Source organism: Hylobates moloch, unplaced genomic scaffold (assembly GCF_009828535.3).
Source record: "Hylobates moloch isolate HMO894 unplaced genomic scaffold, HMol_V3 SCAFFOLD_1, whole genome shotgun sequence".
NCBI classification, from domain to species: domain Eukaryota; kingdom Metazoa; phylum Chordata; class Mammalia; order Primates; family Hylobatidae; genus Hylobates; species Hylobates moloch.
The window spans coordinates 124,902,836-124,928,428 of record NW_026652276.1 but is presented as its reverse complement, the minus strand read 5'-3'; the positions used below and the strand labels follow the sequence as shown (position 1 = coordinate 124,928,428).

Below are 25,593 nucleotides of genomic sequence, written 5' to 3'. Positions count from 1 at the left end.
ATCAGGAATAAAGAAGAGCATTACATAATAATAAAAGGGTCAATTTTCTAAGACGACATGCAGTTCTAAACATGTACATACCTAACACAGAGCACCAAAATATGTGAGGCAAAACCTGATGGAACTGTAAGGATAAAAAGATGACTCCACTATCATTGTTGGTGACTTCAACACAACTCTATCAGAAATGGACAGATCTAGCAGGCAGAAAATCAGTAAGGACATGATTGAACTCAACAGCTTCATCAATCAACTGGCTCTAATGGACATCTATAGACTACTTCACCCAACAACAGCAGAATACATTTTCTTCTCAAGCACACATGGAACAGTCAGTAAGACAGACCACATTTTGGGCCATAAAAACACCCTGATACATTTAAAATATAGTAATCATACAAAGTACGCTCTCAGACCGCAGTGGAATTAAACTAGAAATCAATAACAGAAAGATGGCTGGAAAAGCCCAAAATACGTGGAAACACCACACTTCTAAATGACACACAGACAAAAGAAAAAATGTCAAGGGAAATTTTAAAATATTTTGAACTAAATGAAAATACAACTTATCAAAATTTATAGAATGCAGCAAAGGTAGTCTTTATTATTTATTTTTTAGGGACAAGGTCTCACTCTGTCATGCAGGCTGGAGTGCAGTGACACAATCATAGCCCACTGCAGCCTTGAACTCCTAGGCTCAAATGATCCTCCCGCCTCAGCCTCCTGAGTAGAAAAGACTACAGGCATGCACCACCATGCCCTGCGATGTTTTTTGTTTGTTTGTTTGTTTTTAGAAACAGGATTTTGCTATGTTTCCCAGGTCAGTCTTGAACTCCTGTCCTCAAGTGGTCCTCCCACCTTGTCCTCCCAAAGCACTGGGATTACAGGTGTGAGCCATTGCACCTGGCCAAAAGTAATCTTTAGAGGAAAATTTATAGCATCAAGTGCATACATTTTGAAAAGAAGAGGCCAGGCACAGTGGCTCACGCCTGTAATCCCAGCACTTTGGGAGGCCAAGGTGAGCGGATCACCTGAGGTCAGGAGTTCGAGACCAGCCTGGCCAACACGGTGAAACCCTATCTCTACTAAAAATACAAAATCTAGCTGGGCATGGTGGCACATGCCTGTAATCCCAGCTACTTGGGAAACTGAGGCAGGAGAATCGCTTGAACCAGGAAGTCAGAGGTTGCAGTAAGCCGAGATAGCGCCACTGCACTCCAGCCTGGTGACAGAGTGAGACTCCATCTCAAAAAAAAAAAAGAAAGAAAGAAAAGGAGAAAAGAAAAATCTAAAATCAGTAATTTAAGCTTCCACCTTAAGAAACTAGAAAAAGAAAAGCAAATTAAATCCAAAGTAAGCAGAAAAAAAGAATAAAAACTAGAGCATAAATCAATGAATTGTGCAAACAAGAAATTGATACAGAAAATCAACAAAGCCAAAAGCTAGTTCTTTGAGAAGATCAATAAAATTGGAAACCTACTAATCAGGTTAACTAAGAAAAAAAGAGAAAAGAGGCAAATTACTAATACCAGAAATAAAAGTGGGGCCACCACTACAGATCCCACGGATATTAAAAGACTAATGAAGAAATACTATGAAAAACTCTATGGCCATAAATTTGATAGCCTAGATAATATGAACCAACTCCTTGAAAGATACAATCCTCTAAAACTCACACAATGAGATATAGATAATATAATGTAAATAGGACTGTATCTCTAAAAGAAATTGAATGAATAATTAATAATTTTCCAAAACAGAAAGCATCAGGCCCAGATTGGTTCATTGGTGAATTCTACCAAACATGTAAAGAAGAAATCATATCAATTCTCGAAATCTCTTTTAGAAAATAGAAGCAGCAAGAATACTTCCTAATTCATTCTATGAGGCCAGCATTACCCTAATACTAAAACCAGACAACGATATTATTTAAAGAAAAGAAATATACAGACCAAAATCTCACATGAACACAGATGCAAAAATTCTCAACAAAATATTACCAAATTGAATCCAACAATGTATAAAAAGAATTATATATCATGATCATGCGGGATTTATCCCAGGTATGCAAGTCTCATTCAATATTCAAAAATTAATTATTATAATCCAATGTGTCAACAAGGTAAAGAGGAAAAATCACACGACTATATCAATACATGCAAAAAAAGAATCTGACAAAAATCCAACACTGTTTCATGATTAAAATTCTCAGCAAACTGTGAATACAGTGGAGCTTCCTAAACTTGATTTTTAAAAAATCTACAAAAGACCTACAGTTTACACCATACTTCATGGTGAGAAACTAGATACTTTCCACTAAGATTAGGAACAAAGCAAGTATGTTCCCTTTCACCACTGCTATTCAACATCTTACTGGAAGTCCTAGCTAACATAATAAGGCAAGAAAAGGAAATAAAAGATACACTTATTGGAAAGGAAGAAATAAAACTGTCTTTGTTCATAAATGATATGTCTATATAGAAAAGAAATCAACAAAAAAAATCCTGGAACTAATAAATGATTATAGCAAGGTTGCAGGATACCAGGTTAATGAAGTCAATTGTTTTCTTATATATCAGCAATGAACGATTGGAATTGGAATTTTAAAACACAATACCATTTACATTTCATCCTCCAAAGTGAAATACTTAGGTATAAATCTAACAAAATATGTACAAGATCTATATGAGGACATTTACAAAACTCTGACGAAAAATATCAAAGAAGAACTAAACAAATGCAGAGGCATTCCATGTTCATCAATAGGAAGATGCAATATTGTCCAATGTCAGCTTTTCCCAAATTAATTTACACATTCAGTGCACTCACAATCAAATACCAGCAAGTTATTTTGTATATATCAACAAACTGATTCTAAAGTTTATATAGAGAGTCAAAAGATACATAATACAATAACCAACACAATATTGAAGGAAAAGAGCAAAGTCTGAGGTTTGTGAATACCAAAGAGAGAAAGGATAGCCTTACCAACAATGGTGCCAGAACAACTGGATATTCAGATGAAAAAAATGAATCTAGACACAGATCTTACACCTTTCATAATAATTAACTTAAAATGGGTCATAGACTTAAATGTAAAATGCAAAACTTCAAAACTTCTAAAAAATAACATAGAAAATCTGGACGACTTTGGGTTTGGTGATGATTTCTTAGATACAATGCCAAAAGCACAATTCATGAAAGAAAAAATTGATGAATTGGACTTAATTAAAAGTAAAAAGTTCTGTTCTGTGGAAGACACTTATGAGAATTAAAAGGGAAACCACCACAGATTTGGAGAAAATATCTACAAAACACCTATCTGATAAGACTGGTTTTCAAAATATACAAGGAACCCTTAAAATTCAACAATACAGAAACAACCAGTTTAAAAATGGGCAAAAGATCTGAACAGATACCTCACTGAAGAAGATATATAGATGGAAAACAAGCATATGAAAATATGCTCGATATCATAAGTCATTAGGGAATTGCAAATAAAACAACAAAGAGCTATCACTATACACCTATTAGAATGGCCAAAATCTAGAACTCTAACACCACCAGATGATGGTAAGAATGTGGAGCAACAGGAATTCTCATTCACTGTTGGTAGGAATGCAAAATGGTACACCTGCTTTGGAAGAGAGTTTGGTAGTTTCTTACAAAACTAAACATATTCTTTACCTTACACTCCAGCAATCACACTTCTTGCTATCTCTCAAATACACTGAAAACTTATGTCCACAAAATACCCGCAAACGGATGTTTATTGCACCGTTATTCGTGATTGTGAAAGCTTGGAAGGAACCAAGATGTCCTTCAGTAAGCAAATGAACAAACTGTGGTACATCCAGACAATGGAATATTATTCAGCTAAAAAGAACTATCAAGCTACACAAAGAAAGGTTCCTCCTCCCGCTTAAAGAGGAAACTTAAGTGGTCATTGCTGAATAAAAGAAGCCAGTCTGAGAAGGCTACATACTGTATGAGTCCAACTGTATGGCATGCTGGAAAAGGCAGAACAATGAAGAGAGTCAAAAGACCAGTGACTGGCAGGGGTTGGGTGGAGGGAGACACAAAGAGGTGGAGCACAGAGAAATTCTGGGGCGGGTGAAACTACTCTGTGTGATACTGTAATGATAGATACATGTCATTCGACATTTGTCCAAGCCCATATAATCTACAACAGCAAGAGCAAACCCTAATGTAAGCTATGGGCTTTGGTTAATAATATATTAATATTGGTCCATCATTGTAACAAATGTGCCAAACTAATGTCAGATGTTAACAACGGGGTGGGGAATGGTGAAGGGGAATATGGGAACTCTATACTTTTCAATGCAATTTTTCCATACAGACAAAACTGCTCTAAAAATGAAGCCCATTAATTTCTTTTTCATTGTAAAGAGAAAAAAAATGTATCTTTAAAACACCAAGATAGAGAAGGACTTTTTAAAACCATAGGCAGAAAAGCATGTATCACAAGGAAAATGCCTATATATTTGCCATATAGTGAAATTTCAAAACTTACTGTGACCAGAGACCCTGAACAACATTAGGAAAAGGTGTTTCAGGGACTCTAAAGTCTTCCCCTGGAGCTGTCATCGCCTCGGGAGACATCCTGACTGTAACACCCACCTACACATGGCCCTCTCAGTGTATAAGGGTTCCCTCCAGGGCTCTCAGGCCACGGTGAAAGATGGGGCTATGCTCCCCACGTCACAGGAAGGGACAGGCACCGAATGCTCTGCTGAGACCATGGCAGCATGGATGTGGAGGTGGGATCAAACCAGACCCCTCTCCTCTAGCTAGGCACAGTGGCTCATGCCTATAATCCCAGCACTTTGGGAGGCCAAGGTGGGAGGATCGCTTGAGCCCAGGAGTTCAAGGTTACAGTGAGTCATGATGCACCTCTGCACCCCAGACTGGGTGGCAGAGCAAGCCCCAGTCTCAAAAACAAAACAAAATGAAACAAAAAATCCCCAACCCCCCCCAACCAACCTCTTGCCGCCCTGTACAGGTCCCCTGAGGTGCCCTGCACTGGCTCAAAAACAGTCTCCTGGGGAGATGGACGGGGCATCCCTATGAGGTGGGGGAGGTGGGAGTAAGAGGAGAATGAATCACAGGACTTGAGCCAAGCAGAGCCCTGGGAATGGGAAGAAGCAGGGCTGGGAGTTGGCAGCAGGACCAAGACAGGGGCGAGAGGCCTTGGGTGCCGTCTTGGCTCACTCCATCACTCGGTCACACTGGCTGGGCCAAGGCAGAGGCGGTGGGCGTCAGAGACAGCTCTTCCAGCTACAGAACAGACTTTCACATTTTCTGGATTCTTGTGAGCCAGCTGATGTCATGTTGTTAGCTTGACATTGGCCACGGTGGCACCTTCACACCACAGAAATGGGCAAACACCACCCACCAGGGACCCGACCCCCCTGTTAAATGTTGACCAGGGCACCACTTGAGAGGGGACTGCAAGGGGGGGATGATGTGGCCTCCCTCTACGTACCCCAAATACCCAGAGGGAGGGGGGTTGAGGGGCAGGGAGGGAGGAGAACCTGACAGGCCAGAGACCACCTAGGGGCTGAAATTACATGCTCTCCGTGGGAGCGAGAGAGGAGAGGGGGTGAGCACCCTTCCTGAGGAGAAGGCCCACAGGGGAACCAATCTGACTGGGGGTTCTGAAAGCCACGGTGGGCTGGGCTGGGATCCCCGCAAATCCAGCCTGTCCTGTGCAGCCTCGGTGGGAAGTTCCCCCTTCCGGGGAGGGTCTGGGACTTCTGCTCATTCTGTATCAGGCTCCATCTTTCTCTTTCACTTCTCCATTCTCTCAGGTGAACCATATTCTCCAGAAATCTTCAGCAACAAATGTCTTCCTTTAGCAACCCCACAGGAGCTGTGCACCAGAGCAATGGCCATGACCCCAGTGGGGAGGTCTGCATTAAGCAAAGAGCAAAATAAATGCAGAGATGAAAACAGGAGGGAGGACCACCCAGGAACACCTGTAGCCCACTGTGCCCATGCTCTTCCAACAGACTAGGGGAGGCCTGCAGGTCAGGCCTAGCCTCTAAGGTGGAGACGTCCAACCTGTCTCTTAGCCCTGGACCTGGCCTTGAAGCATGTGGTGGATTATGCAGATAATGCACAAGCGTTGCTGGAGAACTGTCACTCAATCTGGCCATGCTGGAACCAGTGAGCAGGAGGAGGGTGTGGGCAGGGGGAGGAGGGTGCGGGCAGGGGAGGAGGGTGTGGGCAGGGGAGGAGGGTGTGGGCAGGGGAGGAGGGTGGGGCAGGGGGAGGAGCGAGTGAGTAGAATGAGGAGGGTGTGAGCAGGGGGAGGAAGGTGTGAACAGGGGGAGGAGGGTGTGAGCAGGAGGAGGGTGTGAGCAGGGGGAGGAAAGTGTGGGCAGGGGGAGGAGGGTGTAAGTAGGAGGAGGGTGTGAGAATGGGGAGGAAGGTGTGAGCAGGGGGAAGAAGGTGTGAGCAGGAAGAGAAGGGGGTGAGTAGGGGGAGGACGATGTGAGAAAGGGGAGGAGGGGGTGAGCAGGGGGAGGAGGTGGTGAGCAGGGGGAGGAGGGTCTCAGCAGGGGGAGGAGGGTGTGAGCAGGAGGAGGGTGTGAGAAGGGCGAGGAAGTTGTCAGCAGGGGGAGGAGGGTATGAGCAGGGAGAGGAGGGAGGAAGTTGTCAGCAGGGGGAGGAGGGTATGAGCAGGGAGAGGAGGGTGTGAGCAGGGAGAGGAGGGTGTGAGCCGGGGGAGGAGGGTGTGAGCAGGGGGAGGAGGGTGTGAGCAGGGGAGGGTGTGTGAAGAGGAGGGTTTGAGGAGTCTCAGCCTGGGGCCTCCTGTGTCATCTGCGCCATCAGGCCCCTAGCACTGGGAATGGTCTGCCAGGGCTCACTGCATCTTTGGAATTCCTCCCCTGCCCACATGGAGAGGCTGTCACGCACATCAGGGGCCAACCCACTCCCTGGGACAAGGCCACGATGCCTGTGTCCTAGGGCCTTGGTCCTGGCCTCATGAGATGCGCTGAGCCAGAGTCTAGTGGAGGTAGCCCATTAGCCTAGGGCCGCCTGGAAGGAGACTGTGGGAACTCTGAGGGGAACTCTGAGAGCTGATCCTTGTTGAATTTGTTTTCCTGTTTTTACCCACTGAAAGCTTTCATTTCTTTTTCTGTGAGCTGTTGCTGCTGTCATTCATACTTCAACTGGGGTTTTGGCCATTTTTTTTTTAACTGGGGGACCTCATTCTGTCACCCAGGCTGGAGTGCAGTGGTGTGACTGCAGCTCACTGCAGCCTTGATCTTCTAGCCTAAGTGATCCTCCCACCTGGGCCTCCCAAAGCGCTGGGATTCCAGGCCTTATTGACCTATAGGAGCTCTTTCCATATGAGGGAAACCACCCATTCACCTCATGTAGCCCAAATGCTGGGAGGGCCTGCTGTGGCCTCACCCACACAGGATGTGCCCAGGAGGCATGGGGCAGGCACGTTCTTGTTCTGTCCCCTAATACGAATGTGAACACTTTAAGCACAGGGCATGTCTCTTCTCCTCTTTGCCCCTAGAATCCAGATGTGCAGATGGCTAATTGCCGGGGCTGCCATCCTGACTCTCACCTGAGAAATCCCAGGGACAATCTGAGCTGTGGGATGAAAGAAGTGCCCATGGTAGGAAGGCCCAGGTGGCTGGGGGAGGAGAGACAGGGCCTGCCCCATGCCTGTGTGTGGTGGCACCCAGCAAGGTGCCCTGCTCCTGGGTCCCCATCCCCCTGCCCCGGCTGGCATCCCATGTTCCCCTCCTCTCCTCACAGCCTGCCTTCCCTGATTGGGAGCTGCTGGCCCTCCTCCTGTGCATCCCCCCACTTCCTTGGATATCCCTTTCAAAACCACACTGCTGCCCTCTCTGAGTTGGATCCACAGGGACACCCGGAGGGCAGGACAAGGTTCCACCAACGTGTCTACTTTGGGAGGATGAAGGCAGGAGTGACATTACAGAGAGAGGGAGGTGCGGGGCCCCCATATCCCACCTTGTCTGGAGGGCAAGTCCCCGTCCTGCTCAGGGAATGCAGGTGACCACTAGCCCCAATACCGGCCATGAGGCACAGAGAAGGCATTTTGCCCAGCAGCAGGCCTTGCACATCAGGCGGTGTGCGAGCCCCTCGTCTCTCCTCACAAGAGACCAGGGGCTGAGCAGACCATCCCTCCCCGGGGCCTCTGTCCATGGCCAGCCTGCCCTTTACTGCCTGCCAGCCAGAAGGCCCAGAAGGGTTCAGCAAAGGCACTGAGGGAACTGAGCTGCGGTGACCAGCCTGGCTTGGCTTAGTCCTGTCAGGGGGGTTGTGTCCTCAGGTCTGGGTGGGCTGACACGGACCCCAGAGCCCTGCCCAGCACTGCCCGCCTGGCCTAGTAGGCTCCTACCACCAACGCGAATTCCACAAACCACAGCGACTGTGCTGTGCACTGTCCCAGAGGAGTGGGCAGGCACCAGGCCAGGCCCCAGAGAGGAGAGAGCCGTCTCACCACAGCCAGGCTGGCGCTCCTCCCTGCATGGGGCTGGGACAAGGGGCAGTTCACAGCTGCCCAGCTGAAGCCGGGCTCTGGGGCCGGGGTCAGCCCACCCACCTGGGGCCCAGGCCATCTGCGCTCCTGGCCTGATGGGAGAAGGGACACAGACGGCGGCTTTAAGCACCCGAGCTCTGAGCCAGCAGGAGCAGGAGGGCTGGGCTGCGCCTGCAGCCTCGGGGCCCACCCTTGCTGAACCCCCATCTCCCTCCTGCACGTCCAGGGGCTGCCCTGGGCCACATTGGGTCCCCAGCTCCGTCGCGCCCCTAAGCACAGGGCATGGGGAGGGCCCTCGGGAAGGACGGGCAGAAGCGGTCCCCATCCGAGGAGTCCTCTGACCCCAGGGTGCGGGCGTGGGCTGGAGTGCGGTGGGGTCGGGACTCTGCGCCCGCGGCGTCCCAGCTGTGGAAGGGACACAGCCGCCTCGCCCGGGCAGGAGCGCCCGCGCGGGAGCAGTTAGTCCCTCACCCCAGTAGTGGGACCTGAGTGAATCCAAAAGCCAGCGACACCAGCCCATTCGGAAGAAACTGGGACGAGAGACATTCCGACGCCAGCACCGTAGGGGCCGCACTCGGCGTCCGCGCAGCCTTGCAGCGACCTTCAAAGGCGGCGCTTCAGAGCCGGTTACGCCCCTACTGGAGAGGCGGCCCGCGGGTAGTCACCGCGCGGGAGAAGGAGGTGAAGCCCCGGCTCCGGAATGACTCCAGCCAGAACCAGGCCGAGGCCGCGCGGCTCGCGAAGGACGCGCGGGAAGAGCCTTTCCGCCGGCTGAGCCGTGGGCGCCACCGCCAGGGACCCCAGGCTCACCAAGCCACGCGCGGAACCGCACGGGGTCCACGCACAGTGGCCGAGACCGGGCGGGGGCGAGGGCGCTTTGGGACTTAGGATACGCTTTGTGCCCGCTTGCTTCTTTTTTCCTGCAAGCTGCGCATCAATTAAAGTACTCGGGTTTTTGTTTGGTTTCAGATCAATCAGATTTCATCCTTCGAAAGTTTTATTCTCAAGGAATGCAAAAGGATTTTGGAAGCTTAGAAATGTCCACGTAATCAGACTGTGGGGCACTTGCATATGGGAGAGGTGAGCTTTGAGGCAAGTCTCAGAAGAAAGAAATGGGGCTTCAACAGAACCAGTTCCTGGGGCCGGAAGGGACTCGAGAGAGTCATTTGACCCAACCCTCCTGGTTTATAAGTGGGGAGGCTGAAACCCAGAGAGTTGCATGGCAGCCCAAGGCCACACAACCCAGTGGCTATGTCATGCGCGGTGGGAGGGGGCCATGTATCATGTCCTTTAAAAATGTCCTTTGTACACCCGCATTCATAGCAGCATTATTCACAACAGCCAAGAGGCAGGAGCAACCTGCGTCTGTCAACAGATGAGCAAAATGCACACAATGGAATATTATTCAGCCTTAAAAAGGAAGGAAATGCTGACACAGGCTACAACATGGGTGAAACTTGAGGACATTATGCTCATTGAAACAAGGACAAACACTGTCTGATTCCACTTATATGAGGTCCCTAAAGTTGTCAAATTCATAGAGGCAGACAGCAGAATGGTGGGTGCCAGGGTGAGGGAGGGGAATGCGGAGTCGGTATTTAATGGGGACAGTTTCACTTGGGGAAGATGAAAAAGTTCTGGAGATGGATGATGGTAACAGTTGCACAACAATGTAAATACAGTTACTGCCACTGAACTGTACACTTAAAAATGGTTAAGACAGCAAATTTTTCTGTTATGTATATTTTACCTTAATAAAATAATGTCCTGGTATGGTGTGTAGCTGTTATCTCTGAGGAATCATTAAGAAACAATGACAGAAACTGGTACTTGCAATGCTGTCTTTAAAATCTGGTTTTTATTTTTATTTTTTTTTTACTTTTTTGAGACAGTCTCATTCTATTGCCCAGGCTGGAGTGCAATGGCGTGATCCCGGCTCACTGCAACCTCCACAACCCCCTGGTTCAAGCAATTCTCCTGCCCCAGCCTCCTGAGTAGCTGGGATTACAGGCACATGCCACCACGCCTGGCACATTTTTTTATTTTTAGTAGACATGGGGTTTCACCATGTTGGCCAAGCTGGTCTTGAACTCCTGACCTCAAGTGATCCGCCCACCTCGGCCTCCCAAGGTGCTGGGATTATAGGCGTGAGCCACTGCACTCAGCCAAAATCTAGTTTTAAGAAGAACTCCTTTATTACCATGTGGCAAATCAAATTCTTAACCTCTAGTAACAAACAAGAAAAACTCAGAGAAAAGAATCCCTAAGGATTCCAGACAGTAAACCATAAACTAAAAGCAATGTGTGGCTGTGAGGGGTGGCAGGCAAGACTGTTGTGCCCCAGCATGTGCCCCTGAGGCTGGCCCCGGGCGCTTGCAACCCCCACTCAGGCCTCTCCCAGCCCCAGCCCCAACCCCGGGTACCCAGAGGGGCTGTCCTGCCCCTGCGAGCACCACAACCTGGCTCTGCGGTTCTGAGCTGTGTCATCCTTCACACAGGACCCCCACCGCCCCAGCTCTGAGCCTCAGGGACAACAGTGGGAAACCAGAGGCCTTCAGGCCTGGGTCTCTGCTCCCACCTGCAGATAGGACAAGGGGAAAGGGTGTGTGACTGACTCTGCCCTACCCCAACTCTGGGCAGGGAAGGGTGGCTGCGTGGCTGGCTCCCTGTACCATGGACTGACCCTCACGACGCTCTAAGAGGTGACCCTTCTCCTGCCCAGGGTCATACACCGGGGCCCAAATGAGGCACAGGTCCATCCTCACCAGAGAGTCACGCCTGCTGGAGACTTTCCTCACCACATCTCTGTCTCCACAGCCCAGAGGGGGAAACTGAGCCCCAGTGTGTGCTTCCTGCTGGTGATGCCCCCATAGGTGACCAAGGCTGGGAAGAGCCCCACATTTACCCCAGGGCAGTGAGGCCACAGAAACAGCACAGGGAGGCTGTGCTCTGGTCCATCCACACTCCAGAGCCTCCATCCTCGGTGCCAGAAAGTGGAGGTGAGTGGAATTAAAAATGACAACTCTATTCCAGCATCCTCAGCCCCCACTGGGGGAAATAGCTCAGCCAGGTGTCAGTGGCGGGGGGGTAGGGGGCTGGGGCAGAGACCCAGAAGTGCCTGCGACACTCTCAGGGGCTGCAAAGCCCCAGAACAGCCTTCAGAGCTAGGGATGAGCCACTGAGGACCTGGGAGGGCAGAAGAAGGAGGGCCCCCCAGAAGACAGGATCCTTTAAGTGGAAGGAGAAAGGAGAGGGAGGAAGAGGGAGGGAAGGAGGGGAGGATGATGCGGCCTGGAGAAAGAAACATTCCCAGGTCCTGCCCGGGAGGGGCTGCCCCATAAAGTGAGGGGGGTGCCCAGTGGCCATCGTCACCACACCAGGAAGAGCCTAGAAAAGACCAGGAAGCAGAAGAGGGAGAAAAAGTGGAAACATGAAGTGAGAAAAAGAGAGGGAGAGAAACAGAGAGACAGAGGAGACAGAGAAAGAGTAACACCTCCCGCAAGACAGGCTGTCCTGGGTTGGATGTCATGCGGACAATTGGTCAAGATAAGAATTTGTGAATGTCAATCAGAGAATAAAAATGTAAGAATAAAATGAACCTGGCCTCAGGCATGCAGAGGAATTGTGAAAAGCACCAAAATCACTGCTTTTCTCAGGGTTTTTGACTGGGAGGGGTGTTCTCTGTCAGTCCCTGGGGCTGTTATGATGAAAGGATGGGGATGGGGTGGTGGCGGGCAGTGGGCCCAGGACAGCTGGGTCCCCAGCTCTGTCAAAGGAGGAGTACAGGCTCAGCCACATTAATTTCCAGGGAGACAGCAGGACCCTCGGGGCTGGTGCGCTTCCTCAGCAGCGGCCTTGTGACCACCACTTTCTCACTAGCCACTAGGCCCATCACCCCTGATGGGCTCCTGGCATCCCAGCACCCAGCCCAGCCTCCACCCACCTCCCGCTGCCTGGCTGGGGTCTTGAGTGACAGGCCAGCACTCCCTCGCTCCGTCCCATTCCCCTGATCCTTGGGCTGCCTTTCAGGGCACACACATTGTGCCTCAGAAGTCCCACACTGCAATGGAAGTCGTCCTGCTGCTATGAGGCCCTGACAAGGACTTGAGGGGCCCAGGCTTTCTCTGAGGAAGGAAAGAGGGCACAGGCGGAGGGGACCCCTGAGGCCCACCTCACACTGCAGTAATGGGAGGCTACAGCCCCAGCCTTGCTACAAAGGCCTGGCCTGGAGTTTCTGATGGGACAGTCCCAAGGGCCACTCAGGAAACAAGCAAACTAGAGTTCCAGAATGTGAGGTGAGGCCCAGACGTGGGGTGAGGCTATGGGGGCAAAGTTTGGAAGCCAGGGCACGTACTGAGTTCCTAGTCACAGTGGAACCCTCAGTCACACAGCCCTGAAAGTAAGGTGGTACAGATGGCATCTTCCCCTGTGCTGGTCTCTGGAAAGGGTCACCCAATGTGTCATGTGTCCCGGAACTCCAGGTCAGAACCCGCCCCAGGCCCAGCTCATGTGAGGGCTCACAGGTTCCTGGATCTTCCTGGGCCAGCAGGAGCCTGGCCCTCCCCAGTGCCTCTGGCCTGAGCTCACATCAGGCACAGGCCCAGAGGGCTGGCTAAGTTTAGAGATGCTGTCATCCGGCACCAGTCAGATGCTCCAGTGACAAGGCTTCTTCTCAGTTTTTTGTTTGCGAAGACACTTCGCAGCAGAGGCTGGTTCAAAGAAGGTAGCCTGGCCAAAGCCACATTTCTGCTGGGGTCCTGAAGATTAGGGGAGGCCGCCAACCATGAGCTGGGCATTGGCAGTCACTTTAATTTCTAAGCTCACTTCTCAGCAATGTGAACATCGAGATCCAGATGTGAGAGCTTTTATTTTCTGAGTAGGTTTTATTTCTTTGACATCTTTATTGAGATTTAATTCATATACCAAACAATTCACCCATTTAGAGTATATAATTCAGTGGTTTTAAATATATTGAGAGTTGTATATCCATTACCACAATCTAAGTTTATAACATTTTCATCACTTCAGAACCAAACTTCTACCCATTAGCAGTCACCGCCCATCCTTTTTCCATCCATTCTCGCTCCAGTTTCTGTCCTACAGGTATGCCTTTTCTGGACATTTCATAAAAAGGGAATTAAACAACACATGGCCTTTTGTGACTGGCTTCTTGCACTAAGCATGATGTTTTTAAGGTTCATCCACATTTTAGCATGTGTCAGTGCTTATTAGTATTTCATTCCTTTTTATGCCTGAATAATATTCCACTGTATGGATATAACACATTTTCCTCATCCATTCATCAGCTGGTGGACATCTGGGCTGTCTCTACTTTTTGGCTACTATGGATAATGCTGCTATGAACCCATTTCTGTGTGGACATATGTTTTCATACGTCTTGGGCATATACCTAAGAATAGAACATTTTGAGGACCCACTAAAGTATTTTTCATAGTAGCTGTGCCATTTTACATCCTCACCAGCAATGAATGAGCATTCCAACTTCACACCCTCACCAACACTTGCTGTTATCTGTCTTTTTGACAATAGCCATCCTAGTAAGAGTGAAATGGCATCTCATGATGGTTTTGAATTGCATTTCCATAATGATGCCAAAATCTTTTCATGTGCTGTGGGCCATTTGTTACCTATTTTAGAGAAATGTCTTAAGTCCTTTGCCCATTTTTAAATTAGATTGTTTCTTCTTACTGTTAGGTAGTAAAAGTTCTTAAAGTATTCTGAATACAAATTCCTTACCAGACACATGGTTTGCAAATATTTTCTCCCATTCTATGGACTATTCTACTCCCCTTTCTCAATGGTGTCCTTTGAATACACAAGTTTTCACTGTTAATGAAGCCCAACAGCAAAACTATTTTTCTTTTGTTGTTTATGCTTGTGGTGTCATATCTAAAAAACCATTGCCTAATACAAAGTTGCAAAGATTTACTCTTACGTTTTCTTCTAAGAATTCTGTGATTTTAGCTCCTACATTTAGATCTATTATTTATTTTGAAATAATTTTTGTATATGGTGTCAAGTACAGCTCCAACCTCATTCTTCTGCATGTGGATACTCAATTGTCCATTTGTTGAATGGACCATTATTCTTCTCCACTGGAATTGTCTTGGCACCCTTGTAAAAAATCAACTGAACATAGATGTATGGATTTATTCTACACTCTCAATCCTATTTCACTGATCTATGTATTTATCCTATGTCAATAACACACCGTCTTGATTGCTGTAACTGTGTAGTTAGTTTTGAAATCAGAACCTGTGAGTCCTCCAATTTTGTTCTTCTTTTTCAAGATTGTTTTAGCTATTTTGGGTCTCTTGCATTCCTATGTGAATTTTAGGGCCAGGTTGTCAATGTTTGCAAAAAACGCAGCTGGAATTTTCATAGCAAAAATGTAGGTCAATTTGGAATATACTACTATTTAACAATATTAAATCTTCCAATCCATGAACATGGGATGTCTTTCCATTGATTTAGGTCTTCTTTAATTTCTCTCAACAGTGGTTTGTGGTTTTCAATGTACAAGTCTTGTACTTCTTTTATTAAATTTAGTATTAAGTATTTTATTTTTTAGATGCTATTGTAAATTGTTTTTCCTAATTTTGTTATTTTAAACTTCTAGTCCATTGAAATACGATGGATTTTTGTATATTGGTCTTATATCTTGCAATTTGCTAAATTCATTTTTTTAGTTCTAATGGTTTTTTAAATGGATTCCTTAGGATTTTCTATATATGAAAGCATGTAATTTGAAAAGAGAGGTAGCTATAACTATTTATTTCCAATCTGGAAGCCTTCTATCTCTTTTTCTTGCCTAATTGCCCTGGCTAGAATCTCCTATACCATGTTGCCTAGAAATGGAAAGAGCAGATACATTCAGTTTTCCATCATTAAATATGAGGTTAGCTGTGGATTTTTCACAAATGTATTTTATCAAGTTAAGGAAGTTCCTTTCTACTTGTTTATTGAGTTTTTATCATGAAATAGTATTGGTATTTGTTAAATGCTTTTTCTGCATCTATTGAAATGGTTCATACAGTTTTTATGTTTGTTCTATCAACATGGTGTATTATATAGATTGATTTTTGTAGGCTGAATGAACCTTTCATTCTTGGGATACATCCCACTTGCTCATAATGTATAAATAATCCTTTTTATATGTTGCTAGATTTATTTTGCTAGTGTTTTGTTGAGGATGTTTCATCTGCATTCATAAGTGATAACAGTGTGCAGTTTTGTGATATCTTTGGTTCTGGTATTAGGGTATTGCTGGCTTCACAGAATGAATTGGAAAGAATTTTCTCCTCTTCTACTTTTTGGGAGAGCTTGTAAAAGACTGGTATTAATTCTTCTTTAAATGTTTGGTAGGATTTACCAGTGAAATTATCTGAGCCTGAGCTTTCCTTTGTGGGAAAATTTTAAATTACTAAGTCAATCTCTACTTGTTATAGGTCTGTTCAGATTTTCTACTTCTTCTTGAGTCAGTTTCAGTAGTCTGTGCCTTTCTAAGTATTTGTCCATTTCATCCAGGTTCTCTAACTTGAGGGCACATAATTATTCATAGTTATTTCCTTATAATTTTTTTTTCTGTAAGGTTGGCAGTAAGGTCCCCTGTGTCATTCCTGATTTTAGCAATTGAAGTCTTCTTTTTTCTTGGCTTTACCATCCTTTTTATAATAGTAACCTTCCTCCTAACTGGCACTCCTGAGTCTTCTTAATTATTCCCAGAGGTATTAATCACCTTCTACCCTATCATACAATTTGTTTAGTATTTATGTTTATTGCCTGCCTCTATCCAGCAGTATATAAGCTCCCCAAAGGCAGGCATCCTTGACTGCTTTGTTCACTACTGTTTCCCAAGCACCCATGGCACATGGTAAGTACAGGCAACCAGACTTGCTGAATAAATGAATAAGTCTTCAGGAGAGCAAAAAGAAATCAGGAACAGACTAAGACAACTATGACTGTAACTATTATTCTGAAAAGAAACCAGGAAAAATGAAAAAAAAAGGTGATTTTGAAGCTCTGGACCTGTGTTGTCCAAAATTGTGGTTACTGTCACCATGAAGTCATAAGAACCTGGTCCAAACTGAGATGTGCTGTAAGGGTAAAATACACACCAGATTTCAAGACATAGTACAAAAAGGAATGCAAAATAGCTTAATAATTTTTGTTTTGATTACATGTTGAAATGATTTTTTTATTTTTGTACAGATGGAGTTTTGCCATGTTGCCCATGGTCTCTTAACTCCTGGGCTCAAGCAATCCACCCACCTTGGCCTCCCAAAGTGCTGGGATTACAGGCACGAGCCACTGCACCAGGCCTCTGAAATGATATTTTGGATATAAGGTTAAATAAATATATTTTTAATGTTCCTTTCACCTGTTTCTTCTTGAAGTACTAGAAAATTTTTAATCACACATATGGCTCAACTTTGTATCACATTTTATCTCTTCTGGACAATGGTGCTCTCGACAACTTGGATGGGGTGGGCGGTGGGGCAGTAATGTCATTGTGAATGTAGAGAAAATGAAGGTAAACTTCAAATTCATGCCTAGGTGGGCTCTGAAAGAACCAAGGGTTATATGAAGGAGTGTGGACTTAGGCGAGTGTCTGGCCTCAGGTGCAGACTCCTCTGCAGAGTCTAGGTATGCAGTGCCCATTGGAATCACCTGGGAGCTTTTAAAAACTCCTGATACCCCATTTCCCTAGTGTCTGGCTAAATGTGATGGGGACTGAACACTCCTCAGGGGCTTCCCATGTGTGGTCGGGGCTGAGAACCACCACGTGGTCATCTTCTTTGGGAGGGTCTGCTCCTAACCAGACTCATACTCTTTGCCCAGAAAGCCCCTAACTAATGGCCTGGATCAAACTCACAGACACTGAGAATCAGACAGCACCTCAACAAACAAGAAGTCATGTGAACAACTTCATTAAGAAATGAGCTGAAGGCTGAAAGCCTCTTGGGGTCAAGTTCCATGACAGACATATAAGTGCTGACAGCCCTGCTACTGCATTTCACCAGGTGACAAGACTGTCTACCCAGACTGGACATCAGAATACCCCCAAGGCCTACCTGCAGAGCCACCCAATACCTCTTATAAGGCCCTCATCTTTTACAGGGTGGGTGTGCCACTGCTCTGGGAAGCAGTCCCAGGTGCAAGGCCCGAGTGACCCAGACCATTGCTGAGTCACTGTGGAGCACCTACTGTGTGCCAGGCACTGTTCTCAGCACTTGAATTCAGGGTGTGTTGGGTGACAGAATCAGGGCTCCTCAGCTCCTTGCTGGAAACGGCACTCACTGGGATGTGCGTGACACCCAGAGGGCATTACAGCAAAAGGCATAACACCTGCTGTACTTCATCGTAAGGGGGACAGCAGCTCCTGCCCTCCAGGCTTCTCTTGCTGCTCACAAAGTGAGGAAACAAGGACTGTGGGTCCCAAATTCCACCCTGTACAAGTGTGCCATTATGCTTCCTCCCATAAAATCTTCCTAAATCTTTGCCTGGTTGTTGCCAATCTGTTCTAGAATTCAACAAAAGCTTCTATCTGGCTTAACAAAGAATCATAAGTTATTTTTGGATAATTATGTCAATACAAAAAGAACTGTGTCCACCAGGAACTGAGCCCTCAACAAGTGACCCTCTAACCCAGGAGACAAAAGCCACCCAAAAGTTTGGCAGCTAGCAACACCACCTTTCTCTAACATAAAAGGATGTTTTCATTTTAAATAAATTCAAATTTTTATATGAATAAAATATACATTTCTGTGTAATATGCCAATATGATAATTTTTTAAAAACCAAGTTGATACATAATGCATTTTTATGTTTCTACACTAACAAAGTGACTTGCAGCTGTAAAAGATGCTTTAAAAATAATCAAATCAGATTCCATTTTTGTGGGGGAAGAGAGAGAGAATTTTTTAAAAATATATTTAAAATCTCCAGAAAGGCCACATCTCTTGCCTGGACGAGGGAGGTGGCATCACGGAACACAGGGAAATGGGAGTGGTCTTCCCAGGGACAGACATTGCACACTTATCTCCACCTGGTCTCTTCTAGTAAATTACTGTTAAATTCTAGGGTGGCTCAATATAGACTCTTCAAAGGCCAATGGAGCAAAAATGAGGGAAACATCCCTGTTAGAATTTTTAAGTAGAAGATACAAAACCTAAACATTGCATATCTCTCCCCTCTGCTCTTGGGGATTACTAGAAAAGGGGGATGGAAAGATGGGAATAGATCCTTCAGTTCTTTCAAGTGAGACCTGAGACATCCTTAGTCCTGTGGCCTTTGACCTCGGCAGGAGTCCACTTGCACCCACCTCCACAGGCCCAGCCCCTGCAGCTGGTCGTGCTGAGAACACAGCTTTCCCTCACAATAGTTGGGCCCTCCTAATAACCTTTCAGGCCCTGATTTCAAATATAGCATCCTCTTATACCCCATCACACTTGCTAGAGGATGGGTCCCAATTTTTGGTTTAAAAAATGTGGCCAACGCGTATGCACACATTTCTCTGCTAAGAATTGGAAGGCACTTAGCTGAAGAAAAGACTTACTGACACGGGGGGTCGTCATGAAAGTGTTGGGCAAACAGATTGCAGAATCACATATATGGTGATTCCATCTGTGTTTTGAAAGCATATATATCTGCTATATATGTAGATGTGTATATATGTACACACACACACACATATCCTCATACTGACATTAAAATTAAGAGGCCAGGTACCTCTGGAGAGTGAGGGAACTTGAGTGTAAACGAGTCACATTTTACTGCACGTACTTCTGTATTACTTGGTTTGTGTGTGTGTGTGTGTATGTGTGTGTGTTTTACAAGATCATATTGCCCTGGTAATTTAATTAATAAAATAAAAATTTCTAGTCTTGCTGGTGTCATATGGAGTCAGAGTGTTGGTTGTCTTTGATGACAAAAGGAAATAACGTCTTCACAAAGGGGAACCTAGAGGTAATGCCCTTGGTTTGGAAAAGCACAAATACATCATGGTGAGCAGCCGGCCAAGGACAGGTGCCCAAAACCCTCAGGTCAGAGTAGACCACAAGCTGGCCATGAGTCAGCCAGTAGAGTTACAGCATTTTTAAAGCACAGAATAGAGTAGGGTAATGAGCTTCTGAGAGGAGCAGAATGTGGTTTCAAATCCTGACCCTGTGTGACCTTTACTGGGGAATGGGGCTTCTCTGTGCCTCAGCTACCTCTCCTGTAAACTTGGGATGATTACAGTACCTACTTCACAGATCTAGCACGTTAATATAATAAGCACCATTTAAGCGCTAGCAACTGTTACCAGAAAAGAAAAGAGTCCTGGTAGCAAGCATGCAGATATATTCTTAGCTCTCAGCAAAGTAGGTTATGGTATAAAAATACCATTAAATAGTAACTAAACTAGCATCACCTTAATGCACATCTTGCCAGCAATCTCAGCATGTGCGACTTCTTTTTAAACTACCCTACATTAAGGAATCAAGACCAGGAGGACTCTTGCTGGCCTCCTGGGAGCCAGGCTGGAAGGCAGAGGCCCACCCAACTCACCCCTTCCCCACCTCGGGCCAGGCACTGGGGACACAACCGTGGGCAGGGGGCCGGACCTCTGCCTCTCTGTGGGTAAGCTGTCCAGCACATCAGATGGGGCAAAGTGCCAGGGAGAAGACAAGTTCGGGGGAGGGGCAGGGAGGAGTGGGGAGGCAAAAGGAGAGCCAGGGCAGGGGGCGTCTGGGACAGCCTGCTGAGCAGCCCAAGGGAGTGAGCTGTGAGGGGTCAGGGGAAGAGAGGCAGCTTGGCCAAGGCCCCCGAGGCAGGGAGTGCCTGGTGTGCTCTGGGGAGAGAGAAAGCAAATACAATGATCCCTCCTCCTCCATTCCTCTCTTCCCTGGCAACCGGCTCAGAGCTTGGAGACTCAAAAATTGATTCGCTCTGAATTTCCTAAGTTTATCTATTAACTACCTAGCAGGCCATTCGCTGGTTCACAGTGTGCCTCTCGGCAGAAGGCATCCGCCAGCTGACAGTGATGCCCCCGCCAGCGGTCAGGCCACACACGCCCCAGGATATAGCCTGCTCGCTGGCGACTGGGGTACCACTGGATGGAGTCAAGGACATATCAAGGTCAGTTTTGGGACTATCTGAGGTTTAGTGGGAGAGATGGGAGGGGTGGGAGAAGCCCTGGACTGGAGCTCAGGGGCCATTCTTGCTGCCTGGGCTTGGGCAAGTTGCCAACCTTTCCTGAACTTCGGTTTTTTGTCTGTAAAATGGGGCTGGGAAGAAGGGCCTTTCTGGACAGTTGGAATCAAATAAAATCAAACATTTAAAGTAATGTACACATTAGGTGTTGTTACAACATGGCCCAGCCCTAGCTGCCATCTCCCCCAGAAAAGGAGGAGCCCATGAACCCCTGAAATGATATCCAAAACCTCGTGGGAGATGCTTTCTTCTAGGGAGCTCTCCATGTTTGAAAAGAGACAACTCCCCAAAAATGGAAGATTCACAAGGCTGAATACAAAATGTGAGACCTCTTCCTACCCAACAAACGGTCGACACTGACAACCCATCAACACTGACAACCTGCCAACCCGAGGAATGGCAGCACCCAGGGAAAGGGGCAGCCCCAACGCTGCTGCGCAAGTGGACACAGCAGGGAGAGTGGCGGCACCTGCAAAGACAGAAGACACGCGGACCCTCCTCGGCAGCCCCACTGCCAGGGACACACCCTAAAGAAATTCTCACACCTGCACCCCAGACACACTCAGGGCCCGGGCCGTGACGGTGCTGGCCACGGTGTGCTGGGTGACAATGGAACACAGGAGACAACCTAGATTTCCACTGGGATGGGGGCAGGCAGGACAGTGTTCACACTACAGGTCGCCATGCAGCAGCCTACGATCAAACACATCGACGAGCACAGGTGTCAACAAGACTGTTGAGTGAAAAGTACAAGTTCCAGGTTTTTTATGTAAAGTTAAGAAAAACACCCACACAAAAGAATCCTATATATTAGTTATGGATACTTATATCCATGTGTAAATGTACCCGAAAGAGCCTGGGAGGAAAAATATAAAAGCAGTAGTTGGAAGAAAATGGGTTACTTAATATTTCTTTGTAATACTTCTTATAAATTTTTTTAAAAAGGACTTAAAGCCAAAATGACAAAAGATTAACCATTTTCAATTCTGTGTAGAAGAGATACTGTGTTCATTTTATTATTCCTGGGGTTTTTCTGGATTTTTAAAGTTTATCCAATATAAAAAAAATTAAAACTGCACTGTTGGCTGGGCCATGCCAGGCTGAGGGCTTCCTTGCCTTGCTCTGTAACTGCTCCCACATGGGTCACCAGGCTAGTGTCTGTGAGCCCTGCCAGGCTGAGCAGGGAAGGGCACACGCTCCCTGTAGAGCTGGGCAGGGCAGGGCCCCAGAAAGCGGCCCCTCTTGGCTGGCTGACCCTGCTGCCCAGGCCTCTGGGGAAGATTCGGGAGCAGAGAGCAGAAAAGGATGGGGTAAGGGAGGGGAAAGGCCAGTGGCCTTGTCATACATGAGCAGCTGTGGGCCTGAGGCCAAGCCCTTCCTTTGGTCAGGGAGCTCAGTGCCACCTGACTGGGTGCCAGTGGCTGCAGCTTTAAATAAACTTGGACATGTCCACCTGGGGCCAGGAAGCAACACCAACTGTGCCCCAGGCGGGCACTGTCAACAACTAGTCAACATATCAAGCAAGGGACCCCAGCGCTGCAAACGGCCTGAGTGCCCACAACTGAGCCCTGGCCTCAGACATCCCCCTTAGGTGCCCTGCTCTGCCCTCCCAGCTCCCTGGCCCACCTCTATGGCACGGCTGCAGCCCCAAGGAATCGGTCCCTTCCCTACCCAAGAGCCGCCACAGCAGGGCAGTGGTAGGCCCTTGGCGTCCCCAGGGACCCCGGCGCCTAGCAGGGCTCCACAAAGGTGCACTGGGCTGAGCTGCCTGCTCCTGGCTTGGGCATCTCCTCTTGTCCCAGGTCATGGGGCTCCCCTCGATGCCAGGCTCCACTCCTCACCTCGCAATGCATGGCTTCCAGTGCTTTCGCTCAGGAGGCCACGCTCGCTCCCTTCCAGCAGCAGCTCATTCTCTGGCTTGACAGAGAAGCCCAGCAGTCTTAGCCCCACCTGGTCTCTACCTCTGGAGCCACCTCTCTCAAGCTTCCCCAGGTAGCCCCAAAGACCTCCATTCCCCAGTATGGGTGGCACTGAACAGGACATCCAGCTGCACTGGAATCGGAGGCTCAGCGGGGAGCTGGCCACCCGGACACTGCCGCTGGACACAGGGAGGCTCGCAGCAAAGGGAAAAAGGAACAGCCAGAGAGAGCTGCAGGCTGAGGACACTGGGGGCACATGGGGAGGTCTTGAAAGTGGCTTCTTTGGAGAAGACCAGGGACACCTGCTGTGAGGGCCTCGGTGCTTCTGAGCACAAGCACAGAAGACAACAAGAAGGCCCCTGTGGAAAGACTGACTTTCCCACTGTTGCTCTCTTCCTCAGAGAACCAGGCACATTAACTGCCACCCACCTGCCCCTCCAGCGGCCAGGACACCTCTGGAGGCCAAGAGGACAGACAGGGGTAGATCGGTGCATCTGAGGGGTGAAGACTGGGGAGACAGCCACCCACTCAGGGATACGCATCCTTAAGGGGGCTGGGCCCGCCCCCTCCCTCGAGGTCTCAGCCCTGGGGTGCTCTCCAGATCCATCCAAGGAAGGGTCCCCCAGCCAGCCTGGCCCCCCACCCCACCCATCCAGCATGGGCTTCTTGCACAGGGCTGGGCTCCACATCCCTACCCCCTACCCGAATCCTCTCCACACGTGCAGGGAGAAGTGGGGAATGAACACACCCCCACACTCCTCCAGCTCCGCACTCCACAATTATCAATGATCAGCGTCCCTCACCCACCACAAGGTTTCACCAGACACTTATTTAGTAAAGGAAAAAAAGGATCTGTTGCTGGATGTGTAAGAGGAAATCTCGCCAGCACCGCCAGCGCCCCCACCGCCCGCACTGAAGGGACGGAGGAGGATGGGGGAGGACGGAGGAGGATGGGGCTCCGGCCCAGTCAGGCTGGAGATTCAGGAGTTCTGAAGCTAGCCCTGGGGATGCCAGGTTCAGCCACCTTGATTCTCAGACGGGAGACCCCAGGCCAGACAGGAGGCCCCTGAGGCGCTCCCCATCTCTGACCCCAGGGGCAAAGCCGGGTCTGGGGACCACGAACCAGACCTTCGCCCCACACTGCTCATACTGCTAAGGAGAGAACAGGAGCCACGGCACCTGTTCCCCGTGAGGTCCCACTTCAAACAAACCTTCAAAGCCCCTTCCCCTTTTGGGCGCCCCCGCCAACAGTCCAAAATCCAGCCCCCATCCGCCTCGATGACCCTGAAATTTGCAACCCAGTCAGGCTCTTAGTCTCTCCCCGCTATCCCCATGACCTGATCCAGGCTCCCTGACCTCGTCCTCCCCACACCTCCAAATTCCTGTTTCCAGAAGAATCTGGGGGAAAATCCTCCAGAACCCAGATTCCCCAGGGGACCTACAGCAGAGGCTCTCCCACGCCGGCACCCCCAGCGCGGATGGGGCCACGCGCAGGAGCAGGCGCAAGCAGGTCCCGCCACCCCCGCCGCCTGCCGCTCGGGTGGGGGTGGAGACAGCGCACCCGCGTCGGGGACGACCCTCTGGGGCCGCAGCCGACCCCTCCCGGCGCTCCGGGCCCGGCGGCCACCCCCGCGCGCCCCTCCTCTCTGACCTCCTCGCCGCCAAATGCGTCACGTCTGCCGGGCGCTCCGGGGACACCTGCTGCCGCCCCCGCCGCGCCAAGTCGCGAGCCCGGAGCCCCGGCCCGGCAGCCGCGCTGGGCAGAGCTGGGCAGGGCCGCGCGCGCTGAGGTCTGGCAGCCGGGCCCGGGGCCGGGGGCTCGCGGGTCGGGGCCGCGCGGGGCCGTGCGCTTGGGCCCGGAGCCCAGAGAAGCCGGCGGCGCGCGGGGCCGCAATGCGCCCAGAGACGGCGGCGCGGAGGGTCCCGGAGGTCCCGGCCCTCTGGGGTCCCCGGCCCAGCCCGCGCGCGCCGCTGCTCTTACTTGCCAATATCCTCGTAGAGCTGGTACTCGTCGGTGAAGCGGGTGCAGGTCACCGTGGTGGCCATGGCGGCGGCGGACGGGCTCGGCGTGCGCTCGGCTGCGCTCGGGCGGCGGCGACTCCGGCTCCCGCTCGCGGGCACGGCGGCTACACGGGCGCGGGCGCGGGAGACACCTCGGCTCGCGGCGCCAGGCGGGGGCCGGGCTGGGCTGCGCCGGGCGGCGAGCGCACGCGAGATCTGCTCGCTCCGTCCTCGCCAGGAGCGCGCCGCACACCTACGCGCGGGGAGGCGCGGGCGCCGCTGTCACCGCCGCCGCCGCCGCGCCCGCCCCCCCCGCCGCCCCCCGCACGCGCCTTCCCCGCGCCCTGCACACGCTGCTCCTGCACCAGCACCCGCAGGGCACCGGCGCCCTGCATCTGCACACGCGCCCTGCACACACACCCGTGCCCCGCACCCGCAACGCACCTGCACCTGCACCTGCACTCACACGCGCGCCCGCCCCCGCCGGCCCCCGCACCACACACACACACACACCCGCGCCCTGTACTGACGCCTTCATCCTGTACCCGCACCACGCCCGCACCTCGCGCACGCAGGCCACTTGCTGCTGCCGACCCCTCGCTCTCATATAACACAGAAGAGTGCACATAATGAACGCAGCCTCCTCTCTCTCTCTCTCTCTCTCTCTCTCTCTCTCTCTCGAAGGCCCACTGAGCCTGACAGCAGGAGGGGACTGGGGCCCACCTGGAGGCAGAGGGCTCATGTGCTGCCCTCCACAGGACTCATTCCACACACCCTCAGGAAGAGATGCTGCCAGATCCCTTCTGCCCAGTCTCCATCAGCCACACATGCCACAAAGGCTGCCTGGCCAGGAGGAACCGCCCAGAAGGCCGGACGTACACACTGGGACACTGGCATGAGAAAGTGAAA

At 49.5% G+C, this 25,593-nt stretch overlaps 2 protein-coding genes across 13 annotated transcripts in view; one reads left to right on the top strand and one right to left on the bottom strand.

The window, feature by feature from the left end:
• The window catches only part of CAMK2B (calcium/calmodulin dependent protein kinase II beta), a 106,912-nt gene extending 81,933 nt beyond the window's left edge, over window positions 1-24,979 (bottom strand). For 3 of the 12 annotated variants that reach the window (XM_032758193.2, XM_032758197.2, XM_032758198.2), the window contains exon 1: window positions 24,665-24,969. In XM_032758193.2, the coding sequence (XP_032614084.1) occupies window positions 24,665-24,729 (65 nt within the window). In that variant the 5' untranslated portion in view covers window positions 24,730-24,969. Of the gene's footprint in view, window positions 1-24,334; window positions 24,422-24,664 lie in introns of those variants that run through there. The other 9 variants (XM_032758190.2, XM_032758192.2, XM_032758194.2 and 6 more) reach the window with 6 other exon arrangements.
• OGDH (oxoglutarate dehydrogenase) overlaps window positions 1-25,593 on the top strand; it is a 486,510-nt gene that overhangs the window by 70,695 nt on the left and 390,222 nt on the right. The window lies entirely within an intron of this gene.